Source organism: Dunckerocampus dactyliophorus, chromosome 2 (assembly GCF_027744805.1).
Source record: "Dunckerocampus dactyliophorus isolate RoL2022-P2 chromosome 2, RoL_Ddac_1.1, whole genome shotgun sequence".
In the NCBI taxonomy this organism is placed as follows: Eukaryota; Metazoa; Chordata; class Actinopteri; order Syngnathiformes; family Syngnathidae; genus Dunckerocampus; species Dunckerocampus dactyliophorus.
Genome location: NC_072820.1, coordinates 30913525 through 30931168, shown reverse-complemented (window position 1 = coordinate 30931168; position 17644 = coordinate 30913525). Strand labels below are relative to the sequence as shown.

At 39.0% G+C, this 17644-nt stretch overlaps 1 protein-coding gene across 3 annotated transcripts in view; it reads right to left on the bottom strand.

Annotated features, from left to right (window-relative positions):
- pald1a (phosphatase domain containing paladin 1a) overlaps window positions 1-17644 on the bottom strand; it is a 76666-nt gene that overhangs the window by 17531 nt on the left and 41491 nt on the right. For all 3 annotated transcript variants that reach the window (XM_054766621.1, XM_054766622.1, XM_054766620.1), the window contains exon 18: window positions 16129-16269. In XM_054766621.1, the coding sequence (XP_054622596.1) occupies window positions 16129-16269 (141 nt within the window). The remainder of the gene's footprint in view (window positions 1-16128; window positions 16270-17644) is intronic.

Sequence of the window (17644 nt, the reverse complement as noted above, 5' to 3'; positions counted from 1 at the left end):
ACCATCTGATGGGGTTCGCCAGGGATAAACAGACCGATCCATATTGGCCCTTCCAGGTTAGCACAAGCAGCCATTCATCACATGCTGAAAGCACACACCTCCCACTCAAATCCTAAACCAAACCCCAACGACCAGTCTGGAGTGGACAGGGAGTCAATACACAGACAAGGAAACATCAAGCAGAAATGCAGGCTTTACGGTTCAAACAGCAATTCTTTACTTGCATGGTAATGTTTAGAATATTCTATCTAAATCTACTGTATGCTTCCCAGTAGTGTATACAAGCTCAACTCTCTGCATGTTGGAAGATCTCACACACAACACACACACACACGAAATCAGAAATGCAAACCTCTGAAGAGAAATCAATTACCCACTGAGTGACAAGTGGATCATTTGTTACGGCTAATTAGCTAGCGTATGCGCTTCCATTCCACGCAATCCTCAGTAGGCAAATTAGTTTATGGATTTAAAATGCATCAGATCGGTTCCTCTTCATTAAAATGATACTAGATCTAACCACAAGACTGCCTTATCATCCATGCACAGCTGCTGATGGGAAAGTTATCTTTTAAATATGTAATACAATAGTTGACGATATAAGATGGGACTTTTCATTCATATTGGCTGCCTGACATTTTTCCTGAAGACCCAGCCATCCATGCATCTTCTGAGAAATCTTTATGGATGAGGAAGGGAGAACCCGAGTAGCAAGGGAAGAGACAAAGTGAGCCTTTATGATAATAGTTCCTACAGCTTCTACACCCCTGTCTTTTTCCAGTCGCTCAGCCACATTGTCCTAATTAAAGTGGAGGTCGAGGTGGGTTTCAAGAGGTGGAGGCTTTTGGCAGGAAAACCACAGTACTGTATAAGCTGAAACAAATTAAAGCAACCCTGTAGCTTGTGTTTGAGGCTCTTCTGCGTCACAACCTCTGGAAGAATGTATATCTTATTTATTTTAATAATTGAACCGCCTAGCAAACAAATGGGCTTACAAAAAATGTAGTATTTTGTGTCAGTACTGACAAAAGCATTTAAATGAAATCCGCAGAGGCATGGAGACAAGGCTCATTAACATAGCCCTTACGCGCACGCAGTGACTGGATTATGTGGGCGTCATTCATCCACCAGCATTATGCTACATTACGCACATGCCTGCCAAGGGAGCACATGGACATCCCAGGCTACCAAGCAATCAAAAATATTTTGTGCAAACACCAAAGCATGCAGGGAAGTTTTGTTTGCAGTCACTAAGCATGTTTGTCTCTTGGTTACAAATTTAATTGTGTTCTGGGGTTCTCTGCATAGTCAAGATTAAGCATTCGCAAAAGCACAAATTAATTTTTTTTTTTTATCAAAACTTCTTTTTTTTTAACGGGCCATTTGTGCTTTTTCTCTTCAAAATTTATTTTGACGAAACTCCATCTCAAAACCCCTATGTCGATAATACCGTAATCCCTCGTTTATCGCAGTTAATTGGTTCCAGACCTGACCGTGAAATGCAATATTTTCATACCTGGAGCATAGAAGACCTATTTACAACCCTCTAAATACAGATTAGAACCTCCTAGACTTGAACTACCACCCTATAGTCACCTTTATACTCGTATTACCCAATATAGTAGACATAATAAGAGAAAATAAGTCAATTAAGACAAGACTCATGCTAGTGTGTGTTGCTACAAATGTGTTCTGTCGGGGGGACCAAAGTGAGTGACGGAAAGAAAGTGATGTCAGAGATTCAGAGTTGAGTTTCAGCTTGCCGCCACAGTAACCCGTGTTTTCATTAGGATTTTAATGAGGAATTATTATGCCTGTTATGAGATGATTCAAACCTGTGCCTGTTGTTCCAAAACACGGAGGTAGCAGAGATGAAGATGCTGAGGTTCCCTCTGGGAGTGACCAGGAAGGATAGGATCAGGAATGAGTACATCAGAGGGACAGCGCATGTTAGAGTTTTGGAGATAAAGTCAGAGAGACCAGACTGAGATGGTTTGGACATGTCCAGAGGACAGATAGGGAATATATAGGTAGAAGGATGCTGAGTTTGGAACTGCCAGGCAGGAGGCCTAGAGGAAGACCAAAGAGGAGGTTTATGGATGTAGTGAAAGAGGACATGAAGGTAGTTGGTGTGAAAGAAGAGGATGCAGAAGACAGGGTTAGATGGAGGCAATCGATTCGCTGTCGCGACCCCTGAAGGGAAAAGCCGAAAGGAGAAAAGAAGAACAAATTTTGGTTTATTCAATATTGAAGTATTTCTCACCAACCATGATATGATCCCCAGAAATGTATTTTCTTTCACTCTTTCAATATCCACTCCGTCTATTTGTATTTGATCGTACATATCCTTTCTGCTATTTCCAAAAAGCATTATTTTGGTTTTACTTAAGTTCAAGGATAATCTGTTTTTATTTATCTTTAATATGACCATTTCATCCTTGACCTTTTTAATGAGTTCTTGTGTGCTTTCCCCAGAACAAAAGGCAGTGGTATCATCCGCAAATAATACCAACTTTAAGTCCTTTGTCACTTTACAAATGTCATTGATATACAAATTGAACAGTTTTGGTCCCTAGTATTGACCCCTGGGGTATATATTGTATAGTGTATTTTCCTAGCTTTACAAATTGTTTCCTGTTTGCTAGGTAACTTTTAACCTAATACAAAACTAATCCTCTGATTCCGTACCTTACTAATTTTGTTGTTAAAGTATTGTGATTAATTGTATCAAAGGCTTTTGTAAGATCCATGAACACTGCAACTGCAGACTTTCTGTGGTCTATAGCATTAGTCATTTCCTCCGTGATTTCAATCAGTGCCATAGAAGTTGAAATGTTAGTTCTGTATCCGTATTGACTACCTGCTAGTAATTCATTGTTATTAATACATTTTTCCAACCTGTTATTAAAAAGCTTCTTGATAATTTTAGAAAATTGGGGTAATAAGGAAACTGTAATTTGGTAATTTGTAAATTGATGTTTATCTCCATGTTTGAAAATTGGAACCACTTTAGCTATTTTGATTTTGTTTGGAAATTTTCCAGTCTGAAATGATAAGTTACTAATATATGTTAATGGTTCTACAATCTCATTGATAACTCTTTTAATTGTTTCCATTACAATCAGTTAATGCTTTTGCTTTAAAATTTTTGACAATGTCAGTGATTTCCTTTTTAGTTACTGTACATCAGTGAGAAACATGGAATTGAGATTCCTACGTATGGTTTCATTCCATTCGTCCATTTTCCAGAGCTTTAGAATTTCTTCTTCCAGTTTTGGTCCAATATTTACTAAATAATTATTAAACATTTCAACTACCTCATTCATATCATCCTTATTAGTGTTTCCAACCATGAAATAGTGAGGGTAGTCTGCTGTCTTAGTACTGTTCCTTATAATACTATTTAAGATGCCTCACGTTGCTCTAATGTTATTTTTATTCTTATCGAGTAAATTACTAGAATATTCCCTCTTGTACACTCTCAAGATTGTTGTCAACTTATTTTTATAAGTCTTATTTTTTTCTGCTTCTTTAGTTTGTTGAATGATATATTTTCTGTATAATGTACAGTCAAACCTGTCTAAGCGGCCACCTTTATAGAACGGCCACCTGCCTATAGCAGCCACTAAAAAATCCCCCGCAGCAAATTTACATGTTATAGACCCTGTGTATAGCAGTCACCTGTCCAACGCGGGCAGCGGCCACCCATTTTGTCTCCCTTGGTCAATATCTGACTGCATATAGCGGCCAAATTACCAACTCAAGTAGAAGCTTCATGCACGAAAAAGTTTTGTTTTTCAATCAATGACGCCGTCGTGTATAGACTTTAATTACTGAGTCCTAGCTCAGTCACAATCATTCACAAGATCCACACAAACTGTCAGTTGTTCCACATAAAAAAGCCGTCTTCTTTTGAGCTTGCTATTTCCTGGTCAAACATGTAACTTTAAGAGCATTTGCACCAAAACATTACCGCAAAGTAGGCTGGGAACAGGACGTGCTCCCAGCGACGCTACAATAATAAAAAAAAACATACGCTAGCATGCATGCGGCAGCGGGAGCAAAACTGAGTTGGGTTGTACTTAATTGAAGTATTTTAGAATGTACTCACGTTATTTTTCATCAGTCCTCATCCACAAATCCATCAAAGTCCTCATCTTCTGTATTCAACACAAAAAAAGCCATCTTCTTTTCCGTTCGCTACTAGTCTGTTAACTTGTCAGTGTTATTCAGCTCCGAAGCAAAGAAGGAAACTTCTCCTGTTGCTTCTGCCAACTTTATTTCTTGAACGCGGCCACCAGACAGCAGCTCAGAACACAAACACATCTCTCAGCATCGTCTCGCCTTCCTGCTTGCCCACAAGGCAAAGGTTAAACAAGCCCTACTACATAGCTGTCCAGCCAATGCCTGTAAGAAATGACACCGTTTATTTCCTGGTGTGCACTGGTCAATACTGTAATGCCGCTTGTTGTGGGGAAGGAGAGACTCACGTCGCCGATGCACTTTAATGGCTTTATTAACAGCGGAGAACACGGCAGGACTTTACAGCCACGCCAACATAAACACACTTCCCAACTCTCTCCAAACTCACAGCTAGCACTGAGCCTAGCTCTCCTGCTCGGGACGCCCACCGTCACTTCCCGTCACTTCCTGATGAACTAAAGCTGTAATGACACTCTGCCGTATAAAAAGTAAAATATTTAAAACAAGCGTAAGACATTACTAGCACAGCTTTGTTCTGTGGGTGGTGGATATATTCTATCAGTTCTTATTAAGCCTCTAGCTTCCTTTTAGTAAGTAAAAACCTTGGCTATGATTGCACTACATTGTCATGTAGACCTACAAAGTACACTTGGAAGAACAAGAGGTGAATAAATGTATTGCAACTGATGTGAAACTGATGAGGGGTAGGATTAAATAAGCTTTGCTTCTTCCTACTCCTTTTTGGACATGCAAAATTGTGAATTGTACTATGTGATGTGCTACTGTTTGACTCATGCATGTTCAGGATTAAAACCATGAACCATGATAATAACAAGCCTAGTAGTGCTGTACAACTTTTATCCGCAGTCTGCAGTGCCCTCTACTGGTCAACATTATTATTATTCCCCCCCCCCCCCCTTTTTTTTTCCCTCTACTGGTTATCATTCAAACTGGACGCCAACCTGTCTATAGAGGCCACCTGTCTATAGCGGCCACTTTTGCAGACTCCCTCTAGTGGCCGCTATAGACAAGTTTGACTGTATTCTTCTTCTAACAGGCATGTTTTAGTCCTTTTGTCATCCATGGCTGGTTGGACTTTTCTTGCCAGGGACAGTTCTTACCATAGAGCTCCATATAAGTGCATTATATAACCTTCAATTCTTACATTGAACTTGTGAGTTTATGGACAGTTTCTGGTTGAATTCTTTTGCAAGATGTCAAGATGTCAGAACAGCTTCCCCCAGCTGCTGTTTTGTTGTGATCTGCCTCCCACCCTCATACATTTTTTTGCTTGACAATGCTCCATAGGTTCTCAATTGGGTTGAGGTCAGGGGAAATAAGGGGGCCAAGCCATGGGTTTCTCTCCTTTTTTGCCCGTAACAGCCAATGACAGAGAGGTAGGTATTCTTTGCATCATGACATGGTGCATTGTCATGCATGAAGGTCAGTTACGCAAGGTCAGTCAGAAACTCTACCTACTTTGCTGAAATCATTTTCATACCTTCAGTGACCATAAAGGCTCTACCAGCTCTGATTCCGATCCAAAACATGACTCCGCCACCTCCTTGCTGACATCACATCCTTTTTGAGATATGCTGGCAAAACTGTACTTTATCCATTCGGAGAACCCAAGGTTGCACAGACCTCTTCAGCAAACAGGATTGTTTGAAAATTAATCTTCATGTATTTGTTGGCCCACTGCAACAGTTTCTGCTTGTGAGAATTGGTTAGGGGTGGCCAAATAATAGGTTTATGCATAACTGCAAGCCTCTGGAAGATCTTACACCTTGAGGTTCATGGGACTTCAGAGGCACCAGCAGCTTTAAATACCTGTTTGCTGTTTTTGTCATCCCGGCTGTCATCTGAATCAGCCACAAAGTGTACAAAAGTTTTTGTAAATTATTGAATGTTTTCATGCCTTATCCAAGGCATTGCAATATTTGACACTTTTTCGTCAGCAGAAAGATCCGTTATCTTTCCCATATTGCTCGAAATCTGTGGCATGCTTAATAATGTGGAACATACTTTTTAATAGTTTTCTTTTAATTGGGCTCACGTGGCAAACTAATTTTGACAGTTGTCCGAGATTGATATCTGTAATCCAAAGAGTCAAGACACAATGCCATCCATGAGTTTTATTAAAAAACAAAAAAAAAAGATGTTTGATACTAAAATCCTATTTGCATGATAATTTGCATGCATGACGAGCTGAGCATACTCACTTACGTCCATAATGCATGTAACAATATAATGTGTTTTCGTGCAACATGTCAAAGTTCAAACGTGTGTGCTGTTAATGCCCGATGGAAAAGGAGGGGAGGTCCATCACAATATCTCAGCTATTGGGGGCGACACGTTTTCACACATTATTCCTGGTGCACAATGACAGTTTTAGTGTAAAGGAGCAAGAAATGGCAACCTTTTGGTGGTTTGAAACGGTGTCTTGGGGCCAGTGTTTGATTGGGGGCAGGAGAGTGGCGGACGTGAGGAAAGTCAGAGCAAAAGGGCAAGCCGGGGCGGGCCCAGTTATTCAGGGTAAATGGCGTAGACATGGGGGTGAGTCTCCACAGTCACCAGGAGGGCAAAGACGGGGACCGTGTGTAATGAAACACCACAATAACAGCCGTACAAAAGTGCTAGAATAGGAAGTAGAAATGGAGGAAAAGGTGGACGGTTTGCACGCTGCTTCTGGAATGTGTTTGGGGATTAAATTGTGAGGTTACAGATCAGTGATGTCGGACTTGCTGTGTCTCCTCTAGTATCAGTTCTAGTTCATTGCCAGGATGCCTGATAGAGTTCTTCCATACCAATGTCATCCAAGAAGGATGAATTCATTGATCAAACAGCGCTTATGTCCCGTAATAGCGATGTAAAAAATATGCAACAGAAACGATAAATACCTACAATAGAGACTTTAATTAAAGCAAACAGGAGGAGTTGGTGAAAGTGACCAGTGCGAGGTCCATCATTTGGACTAATTTGGACGGAGCAATAATACAACAAAGACACTTCAAACACGTTTTTCACCTTTGTGGTGTTTACCTTTGAATCGAGAGGACACCGTTTTTTCCTGTGAACCTCTGCACTGTTTTTCACTTTTTATTGTCTTTTGGCATGGCACTACTGGAAAGAAATTTAAACTTGAAATATTTTCTTTTAGTGTGAAAAGTGAAAAAAATTGAACAATCAGCAGTAATTTTACAAGAATAAAGAAAAATGACTAATTTTAGTACAATAAAGTTTAAATATTAAAGAAAAAAAGAGGTCATTTTTTTAAAGTTAGATGTTATGAGACACAAAACAAAAGAAAGTTGTAATTTTTGGAAAATTAAGTTCGGGAAAATGTTACAATATGGGAATAAAGTCCTAATATTACAAGAACAAAATTTACAAGAAAAAAGGTGAAATAGTTGGGAGCTGAAATAATTTAAAAACAACCCCTCCTGCCCCAAAACAGCCAAATCATCTGCAAAGCGTGAGAAAGTGAGTTTTTCCAAATTCTTAACGTTGCTGACTTGATCTTCCTTTCTTAACATTCCATACTACAAAATAAGTAATAAAAATGTAAATAAATAAAGTACCGCCGGGTCACTGCAATGACATCAGCCTCTCTCTGGGCTATGTGCTTCCTCTGGTGGACAGACACAGTATTGCAGTGCCATCCATCCATCCATCCATTCATCCATCCATCCATCCATCCATCCACCTGTCCTACAATTAAATACTTTGCTAAGACGATATGCATTATGGGAAAACTTAAAATTCATTTGTTTATTTTAAACTCGTATTGGTACATGTTTGTATATTTATTAGGTATACCTTTTGAGTGTTGAGTTGTGATGAGTTTAGAGTTGTCTGTAAGATGACACCGTGAGTCAGACTGCTATACTGAGTAATGACCTCCTGCAGTTTCCAATTGGTTGACATGCTCGTGGGTTTTTCTATAGCTCATGATTGGCTCCTGTCAAATAAAGAGCTCCCTGGTCCTCACGGACTCGTGCGTGCCACAATATGCCATTTTATGACGTGGACATGCACAGCTTATATATATAGACAAATATGTTTTTTTTCCCTAATAACATAATATCATAACACAATTAATGTCTGATTCAAATTTTCGGATATTAAAGAAAGATAAATAGATTTTCATACATGTGTGCCATTAGAAAAATTAAGTTAATTTAGCACTGTTAATACATACTAATATATATAATCTTGCACTTTTTATTATATTTTATTTTATTAATGGTTCTTTCTATAAAATACATTAAAATGGGCATATTTCAGGCATGATAATGGCAATGGTTTAATTTATTTTGAACATGCATAAAAGTTACATTGGATTACATAACATAGTACAATTCACAATTCAACATGTGCAAAAAGGAGGAGGAAGAAGCAAATCTTATTTAATCCTACTCCCCATTCGTTTCACATCAATTGCAATACATTTGTTCACTTCCTGTATTGCAAATGTGGTCTTTGCTAATTTAAAATACACTAGGTCCCCAACTTATGAACACCCGACTAGCGAACACTCGTGGATACGAACACAAGTCGCCTGGTCTATATTTTATTTTATTTTGCCTTGTAGTCGCTCAATCAGTATTTATACTGCTACTGTACATGCTTGACAAGTAGAGGGCACTGTGACACTGCTAATGGGACCAACACAGGAAGCGTTAGAGCTAATGGCACCCACAGAGGGAGAATTAGACCTGGGGAGATAAAGCTAAATGAAAAGCTAAATTATACAACCCGGACAGAGCGTGTGATTAAAGTTTATGAAGAGTTAATAGGCCTGCTTAATTCCACACCACCCACAGAACACTACCTCTTTTAGAAGAGTCTAACGACGACAACAATTTGTCCTTTTTTTCAATAACTCCTCCTCCAACTCCACCACAACAACGTATGCTCGGCCACTTCTCTTCAAAGGTAAATAACATTTATCATTACGTATTATTATATCACTTTTATTATTGTTTTTTTCATTAATTATCCTCGTTTAAAATTACTACTGCATCCAAACTCATATTTACATACATACGCATATACGTATATGTATACACGTACATGTAGTACCTATATCATTGTTAATATTACCTTCTCCCCGACTTAAGAACAATTCGACTTAAGAACGGTCGTCTGGAACCAATTGTGTTCGTAAGTTGGGGACTTAGTGTACACAGGAAAATCTTATGGTAATATGATAAGGTAATATAAGGTAACAGTGTGACATGGTGATTAATCATGATTAATTAATTTGAAAATAGTGATTAATCTGATTGAAAAAGCCTTTCATATACTATCATAACAGTGGTTTATTTGGTTTCAGAAAATGTTGACAAATAATATCTTTGAGCGTCAATTTGTGGCACAATAAACATTTCAAAACGCACATGCACTGTTTTGTGACTCCTGTCATATTTTTTCATTGTGCTGTACCTTTCTTAAAATGAATGCGAAAATCTTGTCTCGATCTCGTGGACCCAATCTTGTGCATCGTCTTGTCTCGCGAGTTGGGTGTCTGGTGACATCCCTCTGTGGGACAGATTAATAATTCTGTACATTCGATTGTCCTTAGACCAAACTTTTTCCACCAAGGGCCACATACTGAAAACTACATCTCAGTTTTGAAATATAGGCGAAAAAGAACATTTTTGCTATCTTTGCTCAATTTTTCCCCATTTTTGCATTTCTTTTTTTTAACTTTCCAAATATTTCAACTTTCTCCTTTAATGAGCTGCATAAATTTTCTTCTTGTAATTATGGCTCTATTCCCATAAAATTTTGACTTTATTAATATCATAAAATCATAAAATTTACATTTTTCCCCAACCTAATTTTCCAAAAATTACAACTTTATTTTGTTTTGTTTCTCATAATAATATGGTTTAAATATTTTTTTTTAAAGTCAATATTTAAACTGCGCTACTACAATTACATAACTGTAAACGTTTTTTTATCATAAAATTTAGACTTCTCTTAATATTTTGACCTCGTTCTCGTAAAATTGTTGTTCTGGTGATCAAGTCTGGTACGTGTTACTAGTGACACCTAGTGAACAATGTAGAATACGACATTTTATCAGCATCTTTGAATGCCTTATATTTGCGTTTTAGCCATTTTTATACTTAAAAATGTTTAATTTAGGCCAAGAATACATGCAATTTGCGTAAATATGCATATTCTAGGACTAATAGGCCATAGTCAAACACAACACTGCGATTATTTTTTTAATTTTTGAAACACCGTGGTCAATAGACACTCAAACCACAGTGGCGAGAGACAACTATATTCCCATAATATATTTACTTTATTCTCATAACAACTTTTTCCGCAACCTAATTTTCCACAAAATACAACTTTATTTGTTGTTTTGTTGTATTTTTTCATATTTAAACTTTATGCAATTAAAATGACTGAATTTTCTTTCCATAATATTGTTATTCTCAAAAAATTCGGACTTTTTCCTGTTAATATTTTTATTTTAATGCTGTACAATTACTGCATAATTTTCCATTTTTGCTATTTTTTTTTTTGTTTTCTTGTTAAATTCTATTTTTAGAATGTGCAGCATGCCAATAAAAAAATAACCACAGGCCACTCTTTGGACACTCCCGCCAAATGCTCAGCCGTTGATAAAGCCCTGCTAATTCCTTTTTACAAAGTTTATTAACTAAAAATGTTGCACTACTGTACGAGTCCAGATGTATCTACATAGAAATCAATCAAGCCAATCAATACAGGCAGCAGCAGCGCCCTAATGCATCGCATTATGTTAAACACTGTAAATACTTGCTGGGACATATTAAGAGTATCACTTCATTTACAGCTATGGAAACTCCCCAAAAATAAATACACGCAGAGACACAGCAGCTGACTGATGACCCCCCCCCATCCTCACGAAACACCTGTCTCACCCAAAGTCCACTGCAAAGTCCCTAGAGATGATTATTTACCCTTGTACGTGCTGCCACACACTCGCATAAATAAACACCCATGTGTAAATACGGCCACCTCAAGACTTTCCCCTCTGGACTAAAAGTGCCTAAAAAGCTGAGTTGGCTGCACCTGACAACATGCTGCGGCATAAACTCCCGCCAGTCTTGGCACGGATGAATAATAAAATCAAACTCCACTGCTTGCTTGCCTCCAACACGGTCAACACAATTGTTTGAATTGGCTTGTAGTTGGTCCACTTATGTCAAGTAGTCATCCTTAACATTTATTAATGGTCTGAAAATAAATAAAAGATTGATAAGAGACTTGGCCCTATGCTGCTACTGCTTTGCTTCAAATCAATCAAATCAACTCCCCTACCGCCACCCCCACCCCTTCCCCTTAGAGAACCTGCTTGCAGCATTCTCCCATTTCCCAAAATATTTTTCCACTCCCCCATCCAAACCATGGGGGCCCATCTTTGGACACACTGTGATTTGCCCTCATTCATTCTTAATTTGTGCGTTTCAGGAGCAGGGGAACAGGCATTGCCTTTTTTTTTGTATTAAACAGCAGAGAAAGAGCCAAGACCGGAGCCAAGGCCAATGAATGAAAAATATGTACTTTTCCACAGTGTTAAACAGATCTACCACGCAATTTTTACAAGTTCCTCCTTGGCTCCAGCTTGACTATGAGGGATCGGCATTGTGAAAACACACAGTTTCTCACAAAATGAGTTACACTCCTCACGCCTCACCATTTTCTCAAGGGACAGAAATTCATCTTGGATATGGACAAAACAAAGTTATAAAAACAATAATAGTTATAATATTATGGGAATAAAGTCAAATTATTACGGGAATAAATTCATAGTATTAAGTGAAAATTTACAAAGATTTAAGAAGAAAGTTTAAATATTTTAACATTTTATAAAACAGCAAAAATGGGGAAAAAAGAGCAAAAAACAAAGTTCATATTAATAATACACTTTTTCACCTATATGACAAATCTGAGAAGTGTTTTTTCTTGAAATATATATAACTTCTTATCATATCTACATGTTGGTTTACAAAATATCCAAGTGGTCCTTGCATTTAGGCATACTCCGATCTGGGTTTTATGCTGCTGATTTCCTTACCGATCAGCCATATTATACAATGGTGTACAATTCCAAGGTCCCCTGACTGCCACGGGGCCCAAAAAATAGGTAATTATTAAAAAATAAAAATAAAAAAAGGGGGTGGGGGTATTTTTTTGTTGTTCATGGGCCCACAATTCCTGGCTGCAACCCTGCTATTGGCTATATGATATGAAAAAAGGAACCACGAAATCACCTTTATTTAGACAAAACCATATTTTATTTACTTTGTCAAGAGAACAAATATCACTCGTGAAACTTACAGAGGATAAGACGCCTTCCTTAAGGAGTTTTTGGATGTGAGAGTACATTAGCGGAGCCTTTTAACGTGCTACTATCCCCACAAGATATTTTTCGTGGCATGTGTTGGCAGGTAAGTTCCACACGGCAGACATGTTGGTTTTGCTTTGGAATGCCTGCGCAGTGTAAAGGAAAGTGGAAGGGGGACGCTACCCAAGACGTTGGCAAGACACTACACTGCACGCAGGAATTGCTAAGGCCGCAATAGTACGAGCCACAGGTATTTGGGTTTTGTGATTGGCATTGAAAGGCATTTATTGGCATATGCCGATCATATGCTTTTCCACAGAAATCGGCTGATAGCGATTGGTGGCCGATCGATTTCAGCATCCCTACAGTACTTGCATCCTTTAATTTTTCAGTATGTGGCCCTCGGTGGAAAAAGTTTGGACACCCCTGGTATAGGAGTATACAGTCCACTAAAAAGGAGTCAACAGACAGCCATTATAGTCTATTTGGCAACACAAGTGAGTACACCTTGCTTTGACCATGTCCACATTATCTCCTGTGTGTCATTATTCAATGTCAGCACCATTCAGATTGAAAATAAATTGTATTGGCGCCATTTTGTCCCTTGAGATAGATAGAGAATAGAAATCCTCAGTTAGTCGGAATGAGGCAATAATATGAGGTGAGAAATACATTTTATCCAAGGAGATGCCAGCCAGTTCGTCAAAGTCATCACAGCAGTACAGCACCATGATGGAAGATGTCAATCTTTACAGGAAGTAGAAGAAGAAAAAATATTTTGGGTGGATGCAAGACACATCAGCCACGTGGGGGTCACGCCTGGTTGGCAAGGCAGGGATTTACACACACGCACGTCCCTTCCCCCTTTAGTGGGGCCCTTCTGGGAGCCGCTGGATGGTTCGGGTCCCAGGGTAAATATATAAATATAATAAAAGACACATTTTCCAACCACTGTCAAAGGAGAGGAGAGGGGGTGAGTTTTAAGGGGGGGCTGTTCCGTTATATGAGAGTGGTGGTGAAATTTTCCCCTCTTCTAACATCTGGCACTGTTTATCACCTGGCCTGCTGGTTTGGAGCCAAGAGGAAAGGGGGGGAGGGGAGGACTTGTCATCGTGTGGCCTGTTGGCCTACGACGGGGGAAAGCTAAATCACCCTTAAACTAAGTTGAAGTTGACGCTTGTCGCTAATTTCTTGTCAGTTACAATGGTGCTGCAGTCCAGTTTTCAGGCCCATGTCAACATCCTTCCACCGTGTTTGGTGCAAATCGTCTTTAAGTTACGCTGGTATGAAAACAAATGAACACCTTGGCAAACAAAAGCTCTATAACATTTGTTTTATGTGTCAGTATCTGGATTCCATTTCTCTTTGAGTAGTTTTTGCTTATGAGATTTGTCACCAGGGTTCCCTCTGGAAAGACATTTTTTTTTTTACTATAACATAATGCAGAGGGGTTATTTTTTCATTACGTTCACATCCCGTCTATTGAACTTCCCCATCTCACCTCCAAACGTATGTGTTCGTTCATTCAGTCCTGCTTCCATGGTGCAGAGGATTCACTCAAATCCAAGTAGAACATCCATGTACCAAGCACTCTCGGAGATATGCAATCAAGGCTTTATTACAACGGCACGGGCCGTAAACATAGGCGAAAAGCGAGCCGGCCCGGGACAATGAGGCCCATTGATATGCCGGAGAGTCGGCCCGGGGTGCCTCCACCAGCGTTCTGAGAACAGCTGACGGTGCACAGAGGCGCAATGATTACAGTGTGCGTTACAAATGGATAAAGCAGAGCCTCTGTCCGGCGAACTCCTGACGGAGCCTAAAGCACAAATCTGCTTTTGTTCTCTTGCAGCTTTGTTTGTTTGCACACAAAGGGCAACTTATTTGAGAAGATGCTGGCGTGTTATGACTACATATACAATATAACACCACTGCATCATGCAGCACACCAGCAAGCCTTAACAGTAATCCCTCGTTTATCACGATTAATTGGTTCTAGACCCAACCTTGATAAGTGCATTTCGATAATGTAGAATTCCTTGTTTATAAATTAAATATATTTTCATTTCACTTGTTTAGAACCTTCTAAATACAGTTTTTAACATTAGTAAAGCCCTCCAGATATAAAATAACACCCCTATAGCCACCTTTACACTCCTATTACCCAATATACTAGATTCTGTGGCAATTCCGCAACCAAACACCCCAAAGTTACAGTGGGTGTTATGCTTTCAGCTTATGAGAACTTTCAAATCCAATTCAGTAATTACAGTCATCCCTCGTTTATCACAGTTACAAAAGAAGCAACAGCAGCCTGTGCTTTTATAGGATTTTTATTAGGGATTATTATGCCTGTTGTGTGATAATACAAACCTGCAAGGAAAGTCTGTTTTCGGTAATCAAGTCTAGTGCTTATGTGTATCACCAAACATTACTGTATTACATCGTGGTAGAGTGAAGCTGTGAAATTCAAGAGATGACCGTACCTCCATATACAGCTGAGGGAACCACATTTTTAGATAACATATGCCTTAAAAGTCAAACAAATCAAAGACTTCCAACTATTTTGCGGGTACCTTGTGTGATGCTAACCACAGAAGCAGACAAAGTACTTACAGGGATCCCACTCTTTCCCTGAAATTATTTTCCAGGGCATTTTCAGCCACTATAGAGACAATTTATAAGAGCATACAGATCAACACTAGCAATAATTTTCTACTTACAGTTGTAGTTTTGTCTCTAGGCACTACCAAGTCCTTAACGAGGTCAGAAACATTGCTAAATCTAACAGCAAGTCAGTTGGAAGCACTGGGTTGCAGAACTGCTGGAAGCAATAATGCAAATTTGATTGGCTGGTAGTATCACATAGAGCGCTATGCCTGTTGCCCAGAAGATAAGGTGACCACAAACATGTATGTGCTTAACTTATAGACCGTTTGCACTTATAGCCCAGTTTTTCCAAGAGCATAGGGACCCTGACCTACTATAATGTAGGAAACCGCCTGGCTGCTAAATGTGAGCAATACAATTAATACACAGTTTCCTGAGGATTCTCCATTACACATCTGTCAGAGGACTAGTAGTTTTATCATATGGGAGGATTAATTTTTTATTCAACTGTGGCAGTTAAAATTGTTAAAGAGTTAAAAAAAAAAGGTTTTATGATGGTGACAGTGGAAGTCCGGTTATTTCCTACGAGAAAAATTGTTTTGAAATTACAACAAGCGGATTGCAATCGACCACGTGGATCTTAATGAAACTTCAGGACAGATACACAGATCCACCTTATGCACCCTGCAACGGATATGAAGGCACATTTCATTTCCTCCCCTGCTTCTTTTGGCTCATTCTCATGCAGAGCCCCAAAAGGAATTCCATTAAGTTACATCATAATCAATTTTTCCACGCTCGGCAGCCCCGTTGCTTGCTGAGAGTGGCACATTGTTCTCATTCGTGTGCCATGGCGCCGACGGAGGAGAGGAAAATAAGTTCCCTGTCCCCCTCTATAGGGCGTTACGTGCACTGGCATGTATTCCATGGAAGTGGGGAGTTGAAGTGAGAGTGAGGCTGACCTGTCTGTATGTGCAGATGATGATCTCCCTCAGGTGGTAGTGCATGGGCGTCATGGTCTCCGAGACGGAGTCCAGGGCCATGTCCACCTCGCATTTCATCCGGTGGCCGTCGGGGAGCAGGCGCACCAGTTGCATCACCACCTGCACACAACACATTTGGACGCACATTAGGAAATCTACCTTTTATGATATTCTTACTGTCTGAGTCATTGGAGAAATACTGAATCTTTTACTGTATTGATATCTTCTACTAATTAAGGCAGAGGTATCCAAAGTGCGGTCCAGGGGGGCTTTTTCGGTTCGCAGATTGGTTAATTTTTATTTGAACCTCGGCATATTTTAAAACCAAAATAAATTCTTTATTCATGGTATAATTATTAGATGTTACACTAATTTGCTTTGTCAGTTATTACACAAAGCTAAGATGATTAGCATATAGACCATGATATGGGAATGCTTTTTTTTTTTAGCACTTTTAATGATAAAGACCTTAAACGTTACAGTCTGCCTGTCGGTGACGTCATTGTCTTCCGGGTATGTGGTGGTCATGGGAGATGTAGTCGACCTGTGAAATACAGTTGATTCACTTCTTCTTTTGGTCAGTTCATTCACTTTATTCAGTATTCATATTTAACTCATCTGGCCTTATTTGAAACTCCTTTTAAGTGCCACTTATGGGGACAATATGCAAAATAAGGACGTTTTGTACGCCTCTGGACGGTATGGTCCAGTAGCAGTGATACTTAGTGACGTCATCATCCATCATCCAGCGTGGCGTGTGCAGGTCAAAACACTTAAGTAGGAATGCTACAAATAGAATCCCCGTATTTTAGCGATGCAAAAAAATCTAAGACTGTGCATGCACGCTTGATTATGAGAGTCTGTGGGGACGTCCTTCAAAATGCAATTTTTTTTTATATGATATCGGGTGTATTTTCATTCGTATACAGAAAAGTTAAATCCAACTTTCTTTCTTTCTAACTTTAAGCCATTCAAACTTATGGATCGGAGCTTCAGGCCAAGATAAAAGGTATGTAGGATATACATTCACATTAATATCTATCTACAGATGAAATTTCATTAAAATCTGATGGTGCAAAATATGTTAATTTGAATTACTGTGTACATGCAATTAGTAGTGTGGCATGGAAACCAATAGTGTGCTGCTGCAGCATTTATGACAATTGATTTTCTTCCCTGGACATTTTGATGATCAAAAAAATGTAAATGGCTACGATGTTGACTTTTAAAACAAATGTCACAGAACTAAGTTATAATATATTTTGTACTTATGGTTGTACTTCCGTGGTCCGTGGGGTTGATCACAGCTTTTGTCTTGACTCAATGTTAAAACAATGGGAAGAAAAGGCACTATTTTCCAGTATGACATTTGCTTTCTTTAGTACTTGGGGTAGAGAAGTGAATGAGGTATCAAATTAAAGTTCAAGTCATGTTTTATCAGACAGAATCAATCACAGATTTGATTTGATATATTTCAAAATTTTGTAACATTCCT